General features: G+C 39.9%; 1 protein-coding gene across 2 annotated transcripts in view; it reads left to right on the forward strand.

Moving 5' to 3' along the window:
• The first annotated feature begins 1,676 nt into the window (after nucleotides 1-1,676).
• usp34 (ubiquitin specific peptidase 34) overlaps nucleotides 1,677-23,780 on the forward strand; it is an 84,713-nt gene continuing 62,609 nt past the window's right edge. For both annotated transcript variants that reach the window (XM_041784452.1, XM_041784453.1), the window contains exons 1-4: nucleotides 1,677-2,018; nucleotides 15,737-15,827; nucleotides 20,312-20,852; nucleotides 22,919-22,969. In XM_041784452.1, coding sequence (XP_041640386.1) covers nucleotides 1,976-2,018; nucleotides 15,737-15,827; nucleotides 20,312-20,852; nucleotides 22,919-22,969 — 726 coding nt within the window. In that variant the 5' untranslated portion in view covers nucleotides 1,677-1,975. The remainder of the gene's footprint in view (nucleotides 2,019-15,736; nucleotides 15,828-20,311; nucleotides 20,853-22,918; nucleotides 22,970-23,780) is intronic.

Genomic DNA, 23,780 nt, shown 5'->3' on the forward strand with positions numbered 1-23,780 from the left:
CACTTTTTGTACAAATAAGCTACCTTTTGCCAATAAGTACCCCATTTTTCCTATTTTTGCAACTTCTTTTTGCCACTTTATCTCATTTTTGCCTTTTTTCAACCATTTTTTTTTCCCACTTTTCGTCCAAATAAACTACCTTTTGCCATTAAACACCACTTGTTTCCTTTTTTCCCCAAATTCTTGCTGCTTCTCTTTTCCCATTTTTTCCATTTTTCACAATCTTTGCCACTTTTTGCCCATTTAATCTACCTTTTGCCATTACATAACACTTGTTTCCTATTTTTTTTGCCAATTTTTGCCACTCTTGACTTTTATTAGCCCATTTTAGTCACTTTTCACTTGTTTTTTTTCCACATTTTTGCCACTTTCTGACCATTTTTGCCACCCATAATTAACTTTTTTATCACTTTTACCCATTTTTGCTCCTTTTCACCACTTAGATTATGGCTCTTGCAAAAGTGTTTTTCAACAATTTGGCTCTTTGGTTGAGCAGGGTTGAGTAACACTGGTTTAGGACATCAAAGTAAAGCTGGGCAGGTAAAAGTAGCTCCATAGAATATGATTATATCATATTATGAATATTATCTGATCATATATATTATGATTTTATGATTATGATAGCAGTGCTGGGTAAAAGTTGTATAAGCTGTTGTTAGAGCCCCAGCTATTTTGATTTCTACTGCCACTAGTCGACTATTCCTATGATGTTAGCACACACACTCACTAGCCTGTTCCAGATGTGTTTAACTGTGACCAGGGAGGACTTTGGCCTCACCTCTGCAGGACCTGACATACGAGGATCCTTTCTACAGAGCATGGATCCTCTGTAGGGATTGTTGGGATTTTCAGGACAAAATGATCACATTTTTAAGAAAAAAAGCTCTACATTTGGCTGTAAACTAAAAAGTGTCATTTCGGGCTATAATTTGTATTTCCATACTTTAAAGGGTTAAATCCACAAATTTTGAATTTAAAATCTAAAAAATAATGTGTATTAAGTCAGGAATGTAAAAGAAAATGTGAAAATGAGTTTCAAATCCTGTCAATTTAAGCTACATGAACTCAGATACTCCTAATTTTATAGTCATAAATTTACAAGAAACAAATCTCAGATTTTTTTTACATTTTTTTATTTATTTATTTTTGGTTCAAAACTAGTTCTACAAGAAAATCTATTTTCAATTTTAATGGTTGGAAATTTTGACTTTGTAAGCTCTAATTTTTAGTTTATAAACCCTTAAATTTACTGTTCTACAAAGTCTGAACTTGACAACAAACTAATCTCATTTTTTATAGTTTAAAAAAGCATAAATTAATCAGAGTAAAACGCTCAAACTATTGAGTTAAATCATAAATTTACAAAAAAAAAAAAATAGAAATGTTGAGTAGAAATTTCAAATGTACATAAAAATCCTTGTAAAATCAAGTTTAAAATTCAGAAATTTTGAATTTTCAAAGTTAAAAAATAAATTTTATATATTGATTGTAGACATTTTAATTCTATCGCCGAAGTTGAGTAATCTACGTGACTTTACTGTTTGCCCTTGAAAGTCCACGGTGAGGTTGTAAACAGAAGTTCGTAGGGAAATATCGCGAGACTTCCGAAGTAAACCGAGCAGGCGAAGGAGACGGGACGGAAACTACCGAACTCTCATCACTCTCCATCGGCCCCCCCCTCCTTTTTCAACATGGCTGCTGTGTCTGCTCTCTCAAGTAACGCTCAGATTGGAGACTGACTCGGGTTCTACCTTATAGTGCCTCTCTAATTCGGGTCTACATCAACGGCTCTTGGATGCAAATCCCGTTCTGCACCTTTCGGTTTCCCTTGGTGTCATTCAGTGGAATAACCTTCACCAATCACTCCCTCCACTGGGCCTTTTTTACCCCAAAAACAACCAACTGCCAGCCAACAACAGTTTCCATCCAGTGCCATGGTTTGAGTAGGGCCCCTCAGTTTTCCTCTTCATGAACAATGTGTGAGAACTGCGCCGAGCTGGTGGAGGTTTTAAATGAAAGTAAGTAAATAAAGCTTCTATTTACATCAGACGGTTAGGAGGTAGCTGCTGCTGTTAGCATCGATGAACACTGTAGGAGCATGGGCAGCTAGGAGGCTAGCTACATTAACTTTGAGTTTTCTTCATAAGCTTGGATTTCTCCTGTCAGTTTTCAGCCTTCAGACTAAATGTGTGCAGACTTCAGAGCCGATGACTGCCGTGTCTTTGTGTTATAGTCCGTCTCTGTGAAATGAAAGCTAAAACCAGTTCGGGGCCTGTCTGTCAAACAGTCCTCTCTGGAGTCTGCTAATAAATTCTCCTAAAACACCACTACCAAGATCAGATATATCCGTGACACTTCCGCCACGTCTATCAGACAGGATCTCTGTTTAATGGGGTCCGCAGGAGTGAAGTGGAGGATGCAGCTGTGGCTAAAAGCAGCTCTGAAGTTAGCTCGGCTAGCCTGTGGAGCTAGCGAGCAGGCTGACTTTGTTTGATGTGTTTGTCAGGTCAGTCTGCTAGCTGTCCACTCCGCTGCCACCTATTGTTTTACACATTGTCACATTCACAGCTCAAAGAGGCCCTCCGAGTGTCACAAACACAGTTAAGGTGAACACGGCTGTCATTATTCACACAATTTCACTGCTGTTTGTGTGTTTTCACCATTCTGTGACATCCAAAGCTAGTCGGAGCTAGCGGTAACTTAGCTAGCCTAAACTAATGGCTGCAACGAGGCGCATATTTTGGGTCAGAGCTCATCGTTAATCCTCGGTGGTTAGTCCACACATTTAGGATCATACTGGAGGATCAAATACGTCTCCTTGTTTATTCTGGTGGTTAAATGATAAGCTGTATTTCTGTGACTAAGTTCAGCCCACCTCCGAGGCTAGCATCAACTTCAGACAACAAACTGGTACCAGCCTGTCTCTATCGCCAAAAGTTAGCCGTTAGTCCGGGTAGGCCAACCCCAGAGGAGGGTTAGGGCACTCACTTAGTCTATGGAGACACATCCTCTATTTGTCACAGTTTTAGAGAAAGACGACTGAATTTGATCCTACAGTTTAGACCTAAAAGTCAGGAAAGAATCAACTAGGTCTGACTTTAATGGGATCTATTTTTAAATTTAGTTTTAGTCTTTAAATTAAATGCATTTTAGTTTGAGTCACATTTCAGTCATTTCTACCCTTTTTAGTTTTAGTTTAGTTTTAGTCCATAAAAAGTCATCACATTTTAGTCTTTACTTTTAGTCCAAGCATTTATTCTCTTTCCTAAATCTGGTACCAAATCATGGCAGTGTGTTCTCTGTCTAACCTGGGGTCCCTGCTTTCTACAGCTGAGAGGCAGAATAGAAACAGATGTGTTGTTTTTGACAGATTTACCTACGGTGGAGAAATATCACAGATTTTGAATGTCCGACAAAACTACATTACATTTTAGTAGAGGTGCACGATATTGGATTTTTGCTAATATCCGATATGCCGATATTTAAAGATTCATTTTAGCCAATACTAGGGGTGTAACGGTACAGAAAAATTTCGGTTCGGTACGTACTTCGGTTTTGAAGTCACGGTTCGGTAGGTTTTCAGTAAGTTTATTGAGGCGGATAAATGAAATTTGATTTTAATTTTTTAATAAATTGAATTAAAATAAATAGGCTGAATAAATTACGTTTGATTTTTAAATAATGCTACGACCTCCATCCAAAAGTTCTTCAATGATTAAAAATATTAATAAATAAATACATTTTTGAGTAACTAGGTTATTTTCATTGATATATTGACATATTTATACCCATTCTTTAAACACTTCAATTTCCCAGCGAACTTGAATGCATCATCACACAAGCAAGTTACCTTGTTAAGTATGCAAATTAGCGTCCTTTTTGCCGATTTCAACACAGACTTCAGCACTGGACTACTTTTTTAACCAATGGGACCTACTACAAAGTTTGGGAGAACTTTTCACAGCCCATCTTGGAGGATAAAGAGGTGAAATCTGAGGATAACTGTACCTGTGACACAGCTGCAGAGTGCCTCTCTCACTCCTCGGAGGCTGATAGCTGAAGGTAAAGTCAATAGGATTCACAGAGCCAGAGCACCATTGCAATGCAGATGATTTAAATGAAGCCGGCGGCTCTTCTGAGTCCACACTCGCCATCACTCTTCTTCGTTTGTTTTTGTAACTGCTCCTTCTCCTGTAATGACGGTTGCTGGCAGCTTTTAGGCTCATTTCCACCACCTGGATTGAAGTGAGGACCCGACTTTTTTTTTTTTTTAATACTCACTCAGACGTATTCGGCGTATTATTGCGTGCACCAAACCGTGATGGCAGTACTGTGACGGTACGGGACGAATACAGATACCGTTACACCCCTATACCAATATCGATACCGATATTTAATATGCTCTTCAGACCATAATGTTCAGCCGTTTTGGATGCACTTTAAGGTTTGAGGATGGCCAGGAAAAACTTTAGTCCTTTAAAAACACTTTAAAGTTTAAAGAAAGAGGATAAATAAAGAAATAGAACTATACTGACATAGGTCTGTTAGTTCAGCCTTAATATATTATAATATAACTAATATAATTAATATATATGGACAAAATTTACAGTCAGTGTATGCTGAAATACACAGACAAAATATCCAATGTAAAAATTTTGATATCTGCTGATACCAATATCAGAGTGGTAATGTTGTGCATCCCTACATTTTAGTCTCGTTTTAGTCATGTTGATAAAAACTAAACTCAGTTTTTGTCAGTTTTAGTCATCACAGATCTATTTTTGTTAGTTTTAGTCTAGTTTTTGTCATCTCAGATCTATTTTTGTTAGTTTTAGTCTAGTTTTTGTCAGTTTTAGTCATCGCAGATCTATTTTTGTTAGTTTAGTCTAGTTTTTGTCAGTTTTAGTCATCTCAGATCTATTTTTGTTAGTTTTAGTCTAGTTTTAGTCATCACAGATCTATATTTGTTAGTCTCAGTCTAGTTTTAGTCATCTCAGATCTATTTTTGTTAGTTTTAGTCTAGTTTTAGTCATCACAGATCTATATTTGTTAGTCTCAGTCTAGTTTTAGTCATCACAGATCTATATTTGTTAGTCTCAGTCTAGTTTTAGTCATCACAGATCTATATTTGTTAGTCTCAGTCTAGTTTTAGTCATCACAGATCTATTTTTGTTAGTTTCAGTCTAGTTTTAGTCATCACAGATCTATATTTGTTAGTCTCAGTCTAGTCTTAGTCATCACAGATTTATTTTTGTTAGTTTTAGTCTAGTTTTTGTCATCGCAGATCTATTTTTGTTAGTTTTAGTCTAGTTTTTGTCAGTTTTAGTCATCGCAGATCTATTTTTGTTAGTTTTAGTCTAGTTTTAGTCATCACAGATCTATATTTGTTAGTCTCAGTCTAGTTTTTGTCATCACAGATCTATTTTTGTTAGTTTTAGTCTAGTTTTTGTCAGTTTTTGTCATCACAGATCTATTTTCGTTAGTTTTAGTCTAGTTTTTGTCAGTTTTTGTCATAACAGATCTATTTTTGTTAGTTTTAGTCCAGTTTTAGTCATCACAGATCTATTTTTGTTAGTTTTAGTCTAGTTTTTGTCATCACAGATCTATTTTTGTTAGTTTTAGTCTAGTTTTTGTCATCACAGATCTATTTTTGTTAGTTTTAGTCTAGTTTTTGTCAGTTTTTGTCATAACAGATCTATTTTTGTTAGTTTTAGTCCAGTTTTAGTCATCACAGATCTATTTTTGTTAGTTTTAGTCTAGTTTTTGTCATCACAGATCTATTTTCGTTAGTTTTAGTCTAGTTTTTGTCATGGAAAAAAGGCTGTTGATGAACACTTTTAGTTGATGAAATGAAGACTGGTCAATGGTAGAGCTCTGAGGAAAAATCAGAAATCTGAGTTTGATGGCTGAACTATGAGGACAAAGGTCAGATTACTTACCTTAATGCCAGAATTCTGACTTTAATCTCACAATACTTTTAAGTTGTTAAAGAATGTAAAAGGTTCTGACATTGATCTCTAAAAATTGTCGTCAGAATTCTGAGTTTAAACTCAGAATTTTGTGGAAATAAGTCAGAATTCTGACCTGACTTTCAGACTACTTAAAGCTCAATGATTCTGACCTTCTCTCTGAAAATAAAAAAAAGGAGGTTAAACTTTTTTCCCAGCAGCCCCCGTCCTCTTCCATACTAACCAGGCCTTATCGTACTTTTTACTAGGGCTGGGCGATTATGGCAAAAATCACAATCCCAATTAACTGACCTTTTTTACCTCAGAATGATTATTCCACCCCCAGCCTCCTACTCGGTTTGTTCTGCAAATATTTGTATAATTTTAAAGCTAAATACTGAAAGGAACAGGCACAGATGAACAATTCGCTTAACAGCTTAAATGAAAACACACAAGAGCTGAACTGAAAATCCTTTTTGTAAAAGTCAAATTTTCTAAGAAAATTAGAAAATAAACAACCTGCATTTCTTTCTAACAAAGTAAATTATTTTTATACTGTTGTATAAAAGTAGAAAATAACTTTGCTGCTGCACAGTCGGCTCTGTGTGTGAGTTTTAGTGGCCGGGTTTTGAGTGAGCCCATGACTAGTACTTCTTCTTCTCTCAGGGTTACAGCAGACTACACGCCTTCCAACACCTGGCGACCTATCACATGACTACACGGCCGGTTAGTTTTTAAGGGGGTGGTGCGTTAGTAGAGAGAGTTATAAGGGAAAAATTGAAATAATTAACACAGCAGGTTTACATTGATTAAAGGCTCTAAATGTCAGTTAAGATTGTTTTTTGATTAATTGCCCAGCTCTAGTTTTTATTTAATTTATTTCATTTTATTCTATTATCATTGCCATGGTGTGAACTTTCAGGGTTAGACATAAACAACACCTCTCTGTTGTTGCTCTGCATTTAAAGCCTTCACTGTTCATGAAGGCTGTGGAAACGCTCAGTGCTTTTGTAGCTCTCTGTCCTTGAAGACGACACGTTAGCGGTTATTTTCATGATGAATAGAATCTCATTTGCACACAAACATTGGCAGTATTCTAAAACAGAAACCTTATTCATCTTTTTCTGCAGCCAGAGCGTGTCATTGTTCATCCACAGCCTAACATTAATGGACTAGAACGTCCTAATGCCTTTGTTAGGGCTGTCCTGATGATATAATCAGAGGTTTCAGTGTGAAACTACTAGAAGTCAAATGTTACTGATGCATGATGGGACACCAGTGCAACAAAACCAAATCCCCTCCACACACTGTAGGTTCATTTCTTGTTATCTACCAAATAATTGCAGAAAAACTTGTGTTCACTTCCTAAATGCAAAAATACATTAAGGATGTTTGGGGACCAAAATATTGTAAACGTGTTTCTCATGGCTGACTGAGCTGAAATTATTAAGATAATCAGGATTTTGTATGTGTGATGAATCTGTTAATCTGGCATATATTTTGGGACCTAACATCAATAACCCTCAGCTGTAAACATATATTTAACCAGTACTTTTGCACACAAAGCTTTCTTCCTTTTCATTTTGGTCATTTAATAACAAAGTTAGTCTCACCTCCAAAGTTAGCAGTCTTGGTTAGGGCTGGGCAATTAATCGCATTAATCACTCCTATATGTTTGCTGCTTTTTACCATTTTTACCACCTTTTTACCTACTATTTTTTTTTGTCATTTTCACCCAGTTTTGCTATTTTATGCCTATTTTGCCCCCTTTCACACAGTTTTTACCACTTTAACTGATTTTTATCACCACTTTAACCCATTTTTTCGACATCTTCTTCACCACTTTTCCCTCTTTACCCAGTTTTACCACTTTTCTCCCTTTTTTGGTCCCCCTTTTTGTCAATTTCACCCATTTTTTGCACCTTTTCTCCCTATTTTTGTCATTTTCACCCAGTTTTTGCCACTTTATGTTTTTTGCTACTTTAACTGATTTCTATCACCACTTTAACCCATTTTTTCGACATCTTGTTCACCGCTTTTCCCACTTTACCCAGTTTTACCACTGTTCCCCCATTTTTGTCATTTTCACCCAGTTTTTGCTATTTTATGCCTATTTTGCCCACTTTCACCCAGTTTTTGCCACTTTATATGGTTTTTGCCACTGTAACTGATTCTTATCACCACTTTAACCCTTTTTATGACATCTTTTTCGCCACTTTTCACCTCTTAGATTGTGGCTCTCTCAAAGGTATTTTTCATCAGTTTGTCTCTTTGGCTGAGCATGGTGGAGTACCACTGGTATAGAAAATGTTGACATCCTGAATAAACAGCAATGTCACTGAAGCCTTGTTATGACTTAGCCTAGATAATAATCAGGAGGAACATTAAAATAGAAACGTCCAACTCTGGGGGTGTAGGATCTCTGGATATGGTTTGGTTTTCACCAGAATCATATCAGAGTTTAACGTCTGGTGTTGTGGTGACTGTTTGTGGCTTTACTGGGAAAGGGCAGATAAATCTGAAATCTAAAAATGTAATGTAGATTTTTGGTCCCTGGTGAACTTTGCTTTGAAGTGGTTTTATTTTGAAAGTTTGGGTGCCCTCATGGACATGCTCGGACATTAGGGGTTAAAAACGAAGACCAAACTAAAATCCAGTTTCAGATCTCAGTCTTGTAGCATTTCAAGCCTGCAGGATCAGAGAATAATGGCACAGCAATCACTCCAGAATAATATGGAGATTACAGTTAGTCCCACAGGGGGCACGTGATCCAGTATGGTTTCACATGATCACACAGGGGAGCAGATGGAAAAGACTGCCTAACGTCGACTGTAGGGATGCTGATCAGTGAGGAGAACCTCAGGCAGACGGCTGAACGCGTCAGGAGGAGAACACGTTTAAGGAGACGCCGTAAACGCTGTTCTTCAGGAAGACGTAGAGGTGAGGTTAGACCGTAGGTTTAGCTAACGTTGGCCTAAAGGGCCTCAGCGTTTACCTTCAGCTCCTCTCTGATTGGCCAGCTTTGGTCTCTCAGAAATCTCTGATGTAAACGTCTATTTTATAATCCCTCAACGATCAGAAATGTTTGATGTTAATGTAATTGGAGTCTGCCAGCTGATCAGGAGGCAGAGCTGTCTTAACACAGCTGTTTAAATGTTGAGAGGTTGATTTCATTATATTTGAATAGTCAACTGAGAAAATGAAGATTTATTTCAGCTCAGTTTAAAGCTTGTGTTTACTGGTGTCTAGTTGTAATGCGGCTCGTCTGCCACGTGGGGGCTCAGCTGTTGGCTGACCACAGTTATATAAAAGCAGATTCATCTCAAAAAGCTCCAGTCTGAAAAATTAACAGACCAATCAGCATCATTTGAGGAGAGCTAGGTGGTAGATGTGGGTGTGGTTTAGCCAAAGTGACTGCAAACATGGCTGCTGCCTGTGGCGGGATCAGATGGATGCAGGTTCTGTTGGTTCTTTACAGATGATGCCACACAGCAGCGGGGAGCTCCCCTCAGAGGGTAAAAAGTGATTTCTACACAGAGAAACTACCAGAAGGCCATGTTTGAGCTGTTTATGACCATGAGAAAATAAAAACATTCTTCATTCTTAAACTGTTTTTGTGTTCCAGTAGTAGTGAAATATCCTGTATGGTTTGTTTCCACAAAGCAGGCTGGTTTAGTCCAGTCCAGGTCTGTCCTGGTCTAGCTCATTAAACTCTGGTCTTACCCCGTGTTTCCTCAGCTGATGTCTCTCCGGTCTCTCTCGTTGTGACGGGAAGTCCATCTCTTTTTAGAGATCCAGATCATGTGGCTCAGCTGGTTCTCTTCAGTTTGTCTTTTTAAATGTGGATTAAATAAGGACAGAGGATGGAGGAAAGGAAACTGGTGCTCATACAGGAGCTAGCCACAGTGGCTCACATTAAAGAGTCGTTTAATGGAACAGGCTCGTTCATGAACGGCTCATCAGCTAGTCTCTTAGCTCAGATCTAGACTCCTCTAGACTCTGGTCTCCCTTCATCTGGATAGACCACACTAGGAGGTCTGCAGGACTGAGTCTTAGTGATCTGGATCTCCTCCTCTGCGGGTAAATTAGTGAACCTGTGGTGAAATCACTGTTCTTTACAGAGTAGGGATGATAACTGCAGCATTCAGGTCCATGTAGAGCTGTGAAGTTCTAGCTTTCCTCTTTTCCTTACAGCTGTCCTCCACTTCCTGAACCCCAGTGGACGTTCATGATCATGTGATTCCATCAACCAATAGCAGCAGTTTGATGAGAACTGGACATTTCTTATTAAAGAAGAGCAAAGAACCACACTGAAGCTTTTCCTGGTGGAAAGATGGTTGAGCTCCTCTCCTGTCCGACTTCAGAGTTAGTTCATCAACCGTTAGTCACGGCTGCACCTGCCGGTACAGCTCTGGTTATAGTAGACTTTTGTTGCTTCTTCTTCTCTGTGCTCAATGCTGGATCGTACACCGCCACCCCGCCCACTGTTTCAGGATGTGTAGATTAAAGCGTTTATTACTGGTGGATTTAGTGGGATAATATTCATCAGAATTAAGGATGTTCCTAGGCATCTATTTCTGTATTCACTCATTTAAATTTAGTTTAACTGACTAGTCCAGGGGTTTTCAAAGTGTGAAACAGTGAGCCTCCCCTAAGAAGAAATGATTCATTCGGTGGACCCCCACCCACAAAAAATATTCATATTGAAAAAAAAATTAAACAGCAACATTTCAAACATTTATGTCTAATCTTTAGACATTTTATCATGAATAATTTTGGATATCTTGGTTTGCAAATGTCCTTAAACATCCACCTTTCCCTCTTATTCAGTAATAATGCCATTAAATACCCCGTTTTCACAATTTTTTTGTCCATTTTACAACTTCTTTTTGCCTCTTTTTCCTCATTTTTGCCTGTTTAAGCTACCTTTCATCATTAAATATCCCTTTTTTTCCCGATTTTTGCTCCTTTTTGCTACGTCTTTTTGCCATTTTTTCCCAATTTTTGCCACTTTTATCCCATTTTTTTAGGGCAGGGGAACACTGTGAAACAAATTTACTACCCTTTAAAGCCATTAAGGACAAAAATGTCCACTTCCAAAGAACTGCTGTAAAAACTTAACAGATTAATATTTTTTCTGCTTTTTTTGCATAAATCTCTTTAACAAACTCAGCTGTGCTCAAAACTACCAAACATATAATCATTGTGAGTGTTTTAATCCTTTAAATGCGAGTTTGATTACTTAAAGTCAATGTTATTTTTTATGAAAAAAAAAGTGAAAAATGGGATATCTTCCTCAAACCCAATGTTGGATGGCTGGGGCATTATTTCTAAATCCAGCCTGGATATGTCAATGATTATCCAAAATATTGACTTTGATGCATTTTTAGTTTTTGTGTAACATCCGATTTAAAATTTACTTCCCTTTCAAGTCATTAAGGACAAAAATGTCCACTTCCAAAAACGGCAATAAAAATAGTATACAGAAGTATTTTTTTCTGCTTTTTTTTGGTCAAATCTTTTGATCAACTTCAGTTCTTATGAAAACAATCAAATATTGAATAATTTTCAAGATTTTAACCCTTTAAATGCCAGGTTGATTACAGGATGATCATATTTTTTTCTAAAAAAATACACAAAACAGCAATTATTTTCCAGAAAACTAATGTTTGGGGTGTGGGTTTTTTTTTTAAAAATCAGTCCTAGTTATGTCAAACACTAGCCAAAATACTGACTTTTTTGCGTTATTAGTTTTTGTGCAACATCTGATTTAAAATCTGCTCCCCTTTCGAGTCACTTGTGGACAATAATGTCCCATTGACTCCCATTCAAACCACATTTTTTTTAAACTCATAACCACTGCTTGATATTATCATGCATTCTGTAATGTTATGGTTTCAATTTTGAGGAACATAGTCAAATTTGTCATCTCTACTGTTCATCACTAAAATCAGCCATTTTTCCATTATAGGCCTATGCATGAAAAGCCTCTCATTTTTAGTTTTTACAGCAGTTTTTTTAGAAGTGGATATTTTTGTCCTTAATGGCTTTAAAGGGTGGAAAATTAAAATGATGCCTGAGGATCAAAGCAAACTTTTCACTCTGCTGTGTGGTCAGCATTTAGACCTAAACTGTGAGGTTTATTATTTTATTTGTATTTATCTTTTATTTTAGCAGACATGCTACAATTATTCGTGAATTAAGACTTTTCATTGAAGCAACAACTAAGGTGACTAATCAGCTGTTTGCTTTGACGGTGTGCTTGTGCAAAGCTCTAGATTTGGATTTTTGTGCACCACAGTGTTTATTTAAATGCTCAGGCCTTGTCATGGTGGCATAAATTCTGATGAAAAGTCTGTTGATTATGTGGCCTAAATAAGAATCCTTCTCTGGCGTTTAATCTCCACTTAATCAAACTTTAGTCTGTCGAGTTTGGACCTCTACTCGTAGACCGCTGGCCTCAAACCTCACCAAAACCTTTAGGGGTGAAACAATGGGCTTTATTCTGCTGCTATAAGAGCCTCCTGTCTGCTGGGACGACTTTCCACAAGATTTTTAAGAATTTGGCTTCAGGGAAATGCTTCAATCCTGCACGCATGACATGGTTCTGCTGTGTTAAACCTTTTCATATGAGACTGAGCTCAGAAGGATGTCGTGTCTTTGCAGAGACTCCGTCTGTCATTGGAGTGAAATCTCCTCAGTGAATCATAAATAAATCAGCGTTTGAGTGCATTATATCCAAATTAAAGCGCCATCTAACACGGGCAGGCCTGCACGCTCTCTGGTTGGTTGTTTCTCTTTGTTGTCTCTTGTCAGGAGTCTGTTAAACGATGTTTAAAGGTCACTATCATTAATTTTCCATTCTTAAAGGAGACGGCTGAACTCTAAGGCCAGCAGCACAGCTGGCCTGCAGGATTGGTTAAATAAAGACGAAGGTTAGGGCAGGAAGAAGCTCCCTGTTTATTTACACCATAGAAAAATGAAGGATGGGGGGCATTCATACTGTCGGAGGAAGTTCCAGTGGCTCCAGTGTTAGACAGTTTTCATGTGTTTTTATCAGGAATTGCAGACAAACTTCTACTTTATATTATACAAAAACGTTGGCAACATTTCCAAACATTGAGATTGTCAAGGGTTCGTTTGTTAGGATGTTTCAAAATGATCAGATCTCCATCATGTTCTTGATTGGTGGATCAAAACGCCTGAAAATTCAACATCTACAGTCAGATTTTTGACAGATTGCATAACTCTGTTGGCAACATTGATAAAGGGGGTTAAACTGGAAAGTCACTCCCTCCATTTCCTTCCATTTTTTCACATGTTGCAGACGTACTTGGGCAACTTTAAATGCTCCAGTGTTGGCTACTCTTGACTCTCACCAGTTGCACCAACTTTTTCAAATTAAGTCGATATATTTCTGCAATTTCTAATCAACTAGTGTTGCCTTCCCTTGGTTCTCTAGCATTTTTTGCTTTTGTAATTTTTGCCAACACATTTGTGCAATTTTAAATGTCCAATTATTGACTACCCTTCTCACAAGTTTCTCTTATCTTTCCACTTGTTGCAAACATATTTGTACAATGTCTAATGCACCTCTGTTGACAACTCATTCTCTTTGCCAGTTTCATTCTCTTTTTCTGATTATTGCCAACATAGTTATGCAATTTTTATTGCCCCAGTGCTGGCCACTGCCAGTCATTCCAAGTTCCACTAATTTTTACAAATGTTGCCAAGTATTTGTGCAACTTTAAATGCTCCTATGTTGGCAAACCTTGCTTCATTGCTTCCACCTATTTTTCCAAATGTTGCCAATATATCTGAGCAATTTCTAATGCTTCAATGTTGGCAGCTCCCCCCTCTTTGCCAATTTCATGCATTCTTTTCTTATTTTTGTCATCTCTCTCTCTCTCTCTCTCTCTCTCTCTCTCTCTCTCTCTCTCTCCCTCTCTCTCTCTGTCTCTCTCTCTCTCTCTCTCTCTCTCTCTCTCTCTCTCTCGCTGGTGGCAGCCTTTTGTCAAAGTTCTGACTGTAGATCAGCGCTCCTCTCCAGACCTCAGGTTCTCCTCCGTGCTCTCTAAATTGGACATAACGGAGGTTCTTAGACTGTGGTATTGATCAGGATCATAGTCCTGACAGCCTTCTCTGATCCCGCTGTTGTTCTGGAGGACTCTGATGGTGTTTTCACAGCAGGGCGCCGTCAGCTGTGACGGCTCAGTCTATGAGACTGGCAGCTCCATGTGTTGAGTGTGTGTGACCTGTGACCGTGGATTTTCTGCAGCAGCATGTGTCACTGTGTTTGGTATGTAAGAGACAGAATCCCCCTCTGTAACACACCGCTCCGCTCAGCTGCTTCCTAACAGCGCTGAAGTTTAGCAGGAGTCCACGCCTTCCTGCTGGATGTGAACGAACATCACCATTCCTCCGTCTCCTGTCAGCCATGAATACGTCTCTGACTCCTTCACTGTCATCAGCGCTGGCTGCTACCTAGAAGAGAGGTCAGAACCAGGAGGAAGTAGAGCTGTAACTGAGTTAGATATCACTTATCAGTGTTTTAACGCACTGAAAATCTACTAAAGTTATCATTTCATGTTTGATATAAAACACCTAAATCAAAAGAGCAGCACAGAGAAGATGTTAGCGTGAGCAGAAAGTTGATGATGATGGAGACACAGCTGGAACATTCATATTTAAACGCCTCCAGTCATCTTCTGATCTGAGCATCACAGAGGGCTGCAGACGTCCTCCCCCTCATTGTATTTTTATCCACACTGAGCTGCTGCTGCCGCCATAAACCCGGTTTAATGTTGGCACCTGTGCGTCTGTTCCCAGACGTCAGCATGGAGACGGAGCTAAGACGTCCCCCTGGCACGGCTAAGAGAACCCACAACAACCGAGTCCACCATGAATGTGGACTCTCAGCTCAGAGACTCTGACTGCTGTAGGAGTGAAGTCGCTTCTGAGGGGGATTTTAATCCTAACTAAGAAACGACATGAGGATGTTTGAGCTGATTAAACACACTAGACCAGTGATACTCCGCCTGTGGATCTTTTATGTCTTCATTTGAAATATCACGCCTTTTAACTTTGACCTCAGAAATTTATCATTGCAAGTTACATGAACCAGTTTGTTTTTCTGCTGCTATTAGCCCATTTTTAACACTTCCTTTGGCCACTTTTTCATCCATTTTTGCCACTTTTATCCTATTTTTGCCCTTTTTCATCAGCTTTAGCCACTTTCATCCTGCTTCTTTACAATTTTTCCGTCCATTTCAGCTGCCTTTTACCATTAAGTGCCACTTTCCCCCCTTTTTTCACCTTTTTACAGCTTTTTTACCCATTTTAGTCACTTTTCACCATTTGCATTGTGGCTCTGGTGATGGCATTTTCCAACAGTTTGGCTCTTTGGTTGAAGAGGGTTGGGTAATGCTGCTCTAGACTCTTCAGTCAGGGTGAGGCCACGGCTAGAGTTTATGGAACTATTCCACAGACATGAGATCTCACAGAAACTCAGACCATAGCCAAATCAAATGTTTTTTTAAGTCACGAGTCCTCTGGCTTTAGCGCGTTTAATTCTGTCAATCATCGTATTAACAGAGACTGCCGTTAAACACATGGTCAACTAAAGTCTAAACTTCAGAGAGCTTCTCTACTGTTGAGGAGTGAAATGTCATGTGACAGCTTAAGTTTGCCCTCTTTTAGAGTTTGTCATCAACAGATCTGAGCTAAAAAATATCAGTCTAGTCTTTTGGAAGTCTTCTTACCCATCCTTCTCTCCGCTCTCTCCCCAGTATCGGATGCAGACAGCAGTGAAGGAGGCTTCCAGCTGAAGAAGGAACATGCCCTGCGAGTGCTCGGATACATCAGCTCCTGGACGCAGAGGTCAGTGGGAATGCCAGCCTGAACACGGAATGTTGGTGAAGCTGGGGACGGTGGGGGCTTTTTCCCTCCATTTTTGCCGGTCATAGTTGACAACTTTTGGAAGAGTACAATGTTAATTTTGGGAGCTATTTTTAATTTTAGTCTTAGTTTTAGTCTTTAAATGAAATGCATTTTAGTTTTAGTCACATTTTATTCATTTCTACCCTTTTTAGTTTTAGTCTAGTTTTAGTCCATAAAAAGTCCTCACATTTTAGTCTTTACTTTTAGTCCAAGCATTTATTTTCTTGCCTAAATCTGGTACTAAATCATGGTAGTGTGTTATCTGCCAAACCTGGGGTCCCTGCTTTCTACAGCTGAGAGGCAGAATAGAAACAGATGTGTTGTTTTTGACAGATTTACACACAGTGGAGAAAAATCATCGATTTAGAATGTCAGACGAAAATTAAATTACATTTTAGTCTAGTTTTAGTCATCTTGATGAAAACTAAACTTATTTGTCAGTTTTAGTCATCACAGATCTATTTGTTTTAGTTTTAGTCTAGTTTTTTTCATGGAAAAAAGGCTGTCCACGAACATTTTTAGTCATAGTTTTAATCGACAAAATTAACACTGGAGAGTGGTTGTAATAAGGGCTGAACGATTTGGGAAGATAACCTTTTCTTTTGTTACCCAATATTGCAGTGGCGATTATTCCTTAAGCTCCTCATCTCATGTATTTTCCAACAAACACTAGCAGTGAAATCATTCTAACACAATAATAGACTAAACAAGGGCTGAACAATTTAGAAAAATACCTTATTGTGATGATTTTGACTTGTATTGCTAACTGGATATGAATTGTTGTATTGTCATTCTCATCTTTGATAAGAAAAAAGTATAAAAATGAAAAGAGTATGATTTTTTTTTTTTTTTTTTTTTACTATTCTAAAAAAGGCACTTGAATGATTGCAGAATTATATACTGCATCTCATCTCTACTGCGATTTGAAAATTGTAGTAGGCCATATTGCGATTTAATCTAATTTTACATTAATTGCCCAGCCCTAGTTGTAATGACAGGCTCCACCCACTTTCCCAAAAGTTGCCAACAAAGGACCGTCAACATGAGGGAGAGATTGTTGGTGCATCTGTGTTCTAATAAAGGTAGAGATGAAGAATCTCTTTCTTTCATCAGTGCCTCTTTAACCGCTTTTCTCCCTACACGCACTGCTAAAGGACACCCTGATATACTGCTTAGCTAAAACATCTTTAAGGGTATTGGTTAGACTGAAGCGATATTTCAAGAGTCCTTATATGCTGTTTGTGGATATGCCATTTCTAAGAGCTGGAACGACAGGAACAGGCTCCAATTTGAGAGCAGTTTCCTTCTTTCTGTTTCTGTTGTTGTCCTAATAGACATAAAAAAGCCAAACTGGTACCACATGAAGAGAGAGATCTCCAACTGAGACCTCTAGATTCATTCTACTCTTTATGTCGTCAGGTCTGATCCGTCAGGTGAACTCTAGTAACCTTCCAGCCCTGACTCCAGAGAATAATCCAGAGATTAAGATCTGATGACTCTGGTTTGTCTAAAGTCTGGTTTTATTCGTCCTACTGGGATGATTTATATTTTCTGTGTGAAGGAGCCTTGGAGGAAGCTGACCCAAACATTCACAAACTGCTGACTCATTCTTTCAGTGTTAGCATGAAGAAAGCGTTCCGGAGCGTTCTGTGGTTTATTCGTTAACCGTCTCATCCTTCCATCTGTGCAGAAAGTCAGAGGAAATTGTCAGCAGCCCGTCCTGCTCTTTTGCATGACTGATGGCAACAAACAGAAGAAACATCTGGGCTTTATTTCACGAATATGACAACAGACATGAAACTTAGAATCATGTCATTTATTATGTTATCGTTTATGATCTTACAGGTTTGGTCAGAGATTGGAGAAGTATTAAAAATGTGACTCAGTCTGGCCCACTTTTGTTTAAAATGCTGACAGAAATGTTTCAAAGATGCTGTAGGTGTTTTTAGTTGTAGTCCAGTTGTTATAGTTGTTCCCTAAAGGTCAGCTCTAAATACCTTTTAATGTCTTTAATCAGTTTTATTCTGTTCATTTTTCCATAAAAATTCAGTTCCAACAGGAGAGAAGGAGAAAGAAGAACTTAGAAACACAGCCAACATAGGCCTATAACTACAGCCAATATAGGCCCATAACTACAGCCAATATAGGCCCATAACTACAGCCAATATAGGCCCATAACTACAGCCAATATAGGCCCATAACTACAGCCAATATAGGCCCATAACTACAGCCAACATAGGCCTATAACTACAGCCAACATAGGCCTATAACTACAGCCAACATAGGCCCATAACTACAGCCAACATAGGCCCATAACTACAGCCAACATAGGCCCATAACTACAGCCCAGATAGGCCCATAACTACAGCCAATATAGGCCCATAACTACAGCCAATATAGGCCCATAACTACAGCCAATATAGGCCCATAACTACAGCCAATATAGGCCTATAACTACAGCCAACATAGGCCTATAACTACAGCCAACATAGGCCCATAACTACAGCCAACATAGGCCCATAACTACAGCCCAGATAGGCCCATAACTACAGCCAATATAGGCCCATAACTACAGCCAATATAGGCCCATAACTACAGCCAATATAGGCCCATAACTACAGCCAATATAAGCCTATAATTACAGCCAATATAGGCCTATAATTACAGCCAACATAGGCCCATAACTACAGCCAATATAGGCCCATAACTACAGCCAATATAGGCCCATAACTACAGCCAATATAGGCCCATAACTACAGCCAATATAGGCCTATAATTACAGCCAATATAGGCCTATAACTACAGCCAATATAGGCCCATAATTACAGCCAATATAGGCCCATAACTACGGCCAACATAGGCCCATAACTACAGCCAACATAGGCCCATAACTACAGCCAATATAGGCCCATAACTACAGCCAATATAGGCCCATAACTACAGCCAACATAGGCCTATAACTACAGCCAACATAGGCCTATAACTACAGCCAACATAGGCCTATAACTACAACCAACATAGGCCTAAAACTACAGCCAATATAGGCCCATAACTACAGCCAATATAGGCCCATAACTACAGCCAATATAGGCCTATAACTAACAAGTATATCAAACTTTGTCTTGGTTTTCTGAACCATCAGTGTGCAAAAAAATATTCATTTGCACAATCTGAGCAAAGCATATCAATGTTTTTTTTTTTTTGGATGAGCTCTAAAGACAGCGTCCTCCGGTCTGCCGAGGTTCAAACAGAAATAAAGAGCATACCGCAGTCAGCGGAGTACAGTGTCTGAGGCAGATAGCTAACTGTTGTCATTGTTACAGCCGACATTGTTTTGCTTTCAATTATTATTTTCCGAGTTATTTACAAGCCTTTCCACCTGGCAAGTAATCATCAGGATAATGCAGTCACTGGTGAAACGTTTTAACATCAGAGACGGTGATGTCCGCGACGTCCAGACATGAATCATTATTAGAAAATGTTTTAAACAGTAAAATTATTAATTTACAGATATTTCTTTGGCCTACATTCACACTGCTGCAGCACGTAATCCTGACTTTCCTCCTCTTCTCTGCTTCATTGTAACAGTGTGACACGTTTATGTCACTGCTCATCACAGCCTTTTTCAGAGCAGTAAATCAACGTATACACGACCTTTTTAAAATAAAAATCAAAATTGCGTTAAAATAACATACAGTCACTACTTAACTGCATGACCACATGTCTCAAAAATTCATCATATTTAGGCTCATAATTGCAGCCAATATTGGTGGATATTAACAGCCAATGTAGTCCAACATTTACGGCTGATATAATCTGAAAATTACATCCCATGCTGGCAGATATACGTATTGCTGGTATCAAGTTTTTGGTTGAAATGTCAGCATATATTTTTGTACCTGCTGATACCTGTATTTTACTATGGTGCATCCGGACATTGAACAGAGTCTGAAACAGGGACAAGAGAGTGGGGAATGACATGCATGAAAGAAGCCACAGGTCAGTCTTGAACCTGGAACACCTTCGTACATGGGGTGTGACCTAACTAATAGTCCATCTGTGCCCTTACTCAGCCTTTCAGTCTGAGATTTTCTAGAAGCACACTCCAAACAAACTGTTAAGGAAAACCTCCCAGAGTGCCTCATGAATCATCAGCAAGATGGCTGTTAAAAAATCTGTTTCAGATAGCACTCAAATCAATATTAGGGATAAATGTTAGAGATGAGACTGAGCCAGAAGTTCTGCATCATAAGACACACACACTCTGTTATATGTGATGGCCAGACAAAGTCACTTAATATTAATGTCACATATTGATCTGTTTTTGTCATTTATCTCAGCCTCTTTCTGCAGACCTTTGGGTATTGGATCTTGTTTTCAGCCGTATTTCTTTCCTCTCTAACCCTTTCCCTCTTCTCTCTCAGACAATGTCTCTGCTGCTTCAAAGAGTACAAACACCTGGAGGTCTTTAACCAGCTGGTCTACGCCCTCATCAACCTGGTCATCGCACAGATCAGCAGCCTCAGAGACCGCCTCTGCAGGCTCCAGGACCACACCCACAAAGGGGGCGCGTCCGACTGGAGAGGGGGCGAGGCTGCACCTGGGCCCCTACCCCAGCCGTCCTCACCCGGGGAGGATGAACCCGTGAATGTAGAGAGGGACTCTGCCGAGGAGGATGCTGACGCCCCTGACCTGAACCAAAACAAGAACCAGAACCAGGGTCAGGCTCAGGCTCAGGGTCAGGGGGTCGACCAGCACAGTGAAGCCCAGATGGAAGCACTTGGACCTGGGGAGAGCAGCGGTGAGGCTGCAGGTGGAGCGAACGGGAGTAGTGACAGCCAGGACCCGTTCAGCTCCTGGAGCACTGAGGAGAGAGAGAAACTGCTGCTGTGTGCCGCCAAGATCTTCCAGATCCAGTTTCCCCTCTACACGGCCTACAAACACAACACACACCCCACTATAGAGGTGAGGTCACACCGCACACACCCAACTATAGAGGTGAGGCACACAACACACCCAACTATAGAGGTGAGGCACACAACACACCCAACTATAGAGGTGAGGACACACAACACACCCCACTATAGAGGAGAGGACACACAACACACACCCCACCATAGAAGTGAGGACACACAACACACCCCACTATAGAGGAGAGGACACACAACACACACCCCACCATAGAAGTGAGGACACACAACACACCCCACTATAGAGGAGAGGACACACAACACACAACCCACCATAGAAGTGAGGACACACAACACACCCCACTATAGAGGTGAGGACACACAACACACACCCCACCATAGAGGTGAGGACACACAACACACCCCACTATAGAGGTGAGGACACACAACACACCCCACTATAGAGGTGAGGACACACAACACACCCCACCATAGAAGTGAGGACACACAACACACCCCACTATAGAGGTGAGGACACAACACACCCCACTATAGAGGAGAGGACACACAACACACAACCCACCATAGAAGTGAGGACACACAACACACCCCACCATAGAGGTGAGGACACACAACACACACCCCACCATAGAGGTGAGGACACACAACACACACCCCACCATAGAGGTGAGGACACACAACACACACCCCACCATAGAGGTGAGGACACACAACACACCCCACTATAGAGGTGAGGACACACAACACACACCCCACCATAGAGGTGAGGACACACACACACATCCCTCACTATAGAGGACACACACACACATCCCTCACTATAGAGGACACACACACACATCCCTCACTATAGAGGACACACACACACATCCCTCACTATAGAGGACACACACACACATCCCTCACTATAGAGGTGAGGACACACAACACACACCCCACCATAGAGGTGAGGACACACAACACACACCCAACTATAGAGGTGAGGACACACCAGTGTTTCCGCTAGACTTTTTGTCCCCGGTCAAAATGGCCGACAGTCTTTAAGAATTCAGGCCATTTAGAACGACTACCAGACATTTGCTTTGATATTATTCTACTGCATTAACAGCAGCAAAAGCATAAATCTGATAATCTGTGATACATCGATACACACAAGTCTGCGCTAAATGGGAGAGAGGACACATTTTTATTTCCAGACCTGACCCAAAACCGAGACAGTAGAAACCAAGCCAACAGTACACCTGAGTAATATACGTCCACGTTAAACTCATAAACAACAACAGTTAGCTTCACATTAGCACCATTAGCCTCTTAGCACATTGGCCGCTACCATAACTTAGCAGCTTACAACAGCCAAATACCATCCTCCACTGACAACAACGAAGCATCCAAACACATAACACATAACAAAATTGCTCTGTTAACTAGACACCGCTTTAGAACTCTACATTTTAAATGAAAAATGAGTCTTACCGTCAGTTGTAATATCAGTTGTCATGATGATATCATTGCGCCCTCTGCTAAAGCTGTAAATCCAACCCATCATGGTTTATTTGGACTAGTCACAAAAAGACAAAAGCTCCACAGCAGTTAGTCCAGTCCAGTCCTCCTCTCATTAACGGTTTATCCAAGACTACTTCTGCTGATTAGCCAGGACATCCCGAGCATTAACAACCAGCTACGTTGAAGAGAGACGGAGCCTTCGCTATCAGCTCCAAGCGATCCATGCCGTTCTTCATGACGTGATTCTGTTATAACTACAATCCAACTTTATCTGAGGATTGGTCATAGGTAGTTTATCGAAGTCCACCACAACTCTGCGCGGCGTAAGACTCGCAATGACTGGCAAATGCCGGCTAATGGAAACTCAGGGACACACACACGCCCCACCATAGAGGTGAGGACACACCAGCACAAAGGGTATGGGTTTAAAAGTACCTGGTTTGAACTGCCTCTTATTAAATGTGATTTTTTTTTAAACAAAATGGCAGTAATAACGTGTTCTGCTGGAAATTTTGGGCAGGTTTAATGGAATAAAGATGGATTCTGCCCCTTCCTGTTGTCACGTTCCCTCTCTAACATTTGTGTTTCTCTTTCCAGGACATATCTGCTCATGAAAGCAACATCCTGGGCTCCTTCTGCGACATGAACGTAAGTGCTCTACTTTTACATTATTTTGTCTCATTAATTGAGAGAAACTGCCGTCTGTTAATCACCTGACTCCTCTCCACAACACAGACTTCCTCTTTCATTTTAAGAAAGCCTCTCTAGATGTGTGCTAAAGGCTATAAACCTGAGTGTAGTTCCTGTTCTCTGACTGTTGTTCTGGTGGTTTCTCTGCTTTACTCTGGCCTGATTCTGGTTTTTTTTGGGAAGCTGCACAGACAGACTCCCTACTGTCACCCTGTGGATTGATTCAGTACTTATATTCTGGCAGAGGTGTGTGCACACACTATAGGTTCTTTGCAGATGACGCCACACAGCAGCAGAGAACTCCCCTTGGGGGCCAAGTAGTGATTTCTGCACAGAGAAATTCAACCAAAGGCCATGTTTGAGCTGTTTATGACTATGCAAAGAGTTCAAGCTGTGAAAATAAAAACATTATTCATTCTTAAGCTGCTTTTTTGTCCTAAAAGTAGGGAAATATTCAGGAAAAAAGGTTTCTGTGTTATTGTCATATTATCTACAATGTGAGTTTAAAAAAATCCTATGTCTAAAGCCAGGGTGCATCACCAACACTCCTGTATGGCCAGTTTCCACAAAGCAGTCTGGTTTGGTCCGGTCCAGTCCAGTTCTGTCCCGGTTTAGCACATTAAACTCTGATCTTACTCGTATTTCCTCAGCTGATGTCTGTCTAGTCTCTCTCTTGAGATGGGAAATCCGTCTCCTTTGGTTCCAGTTTGTCTTTTAAATGTGGATTAAATAAGGACAAAGAATAGAAGAAAGGAAACTGGCACTCAAA

The sequence above is a fragment of the Cheilinus undulatus genome, linkage group 4 (genome assembly GCF_018320785.1).
Source record: "Cheilinus undulatus linkage group 4, ASM1832078v1, whole genome shotgun sequence".
In the NCBI taxonomy this organism is placed as follows: Eukaryota; Metazoa; Chordata; class Actinopteri; order Labriformes; family Labridae; genus Cheilinus; species Cheilinus undulatus.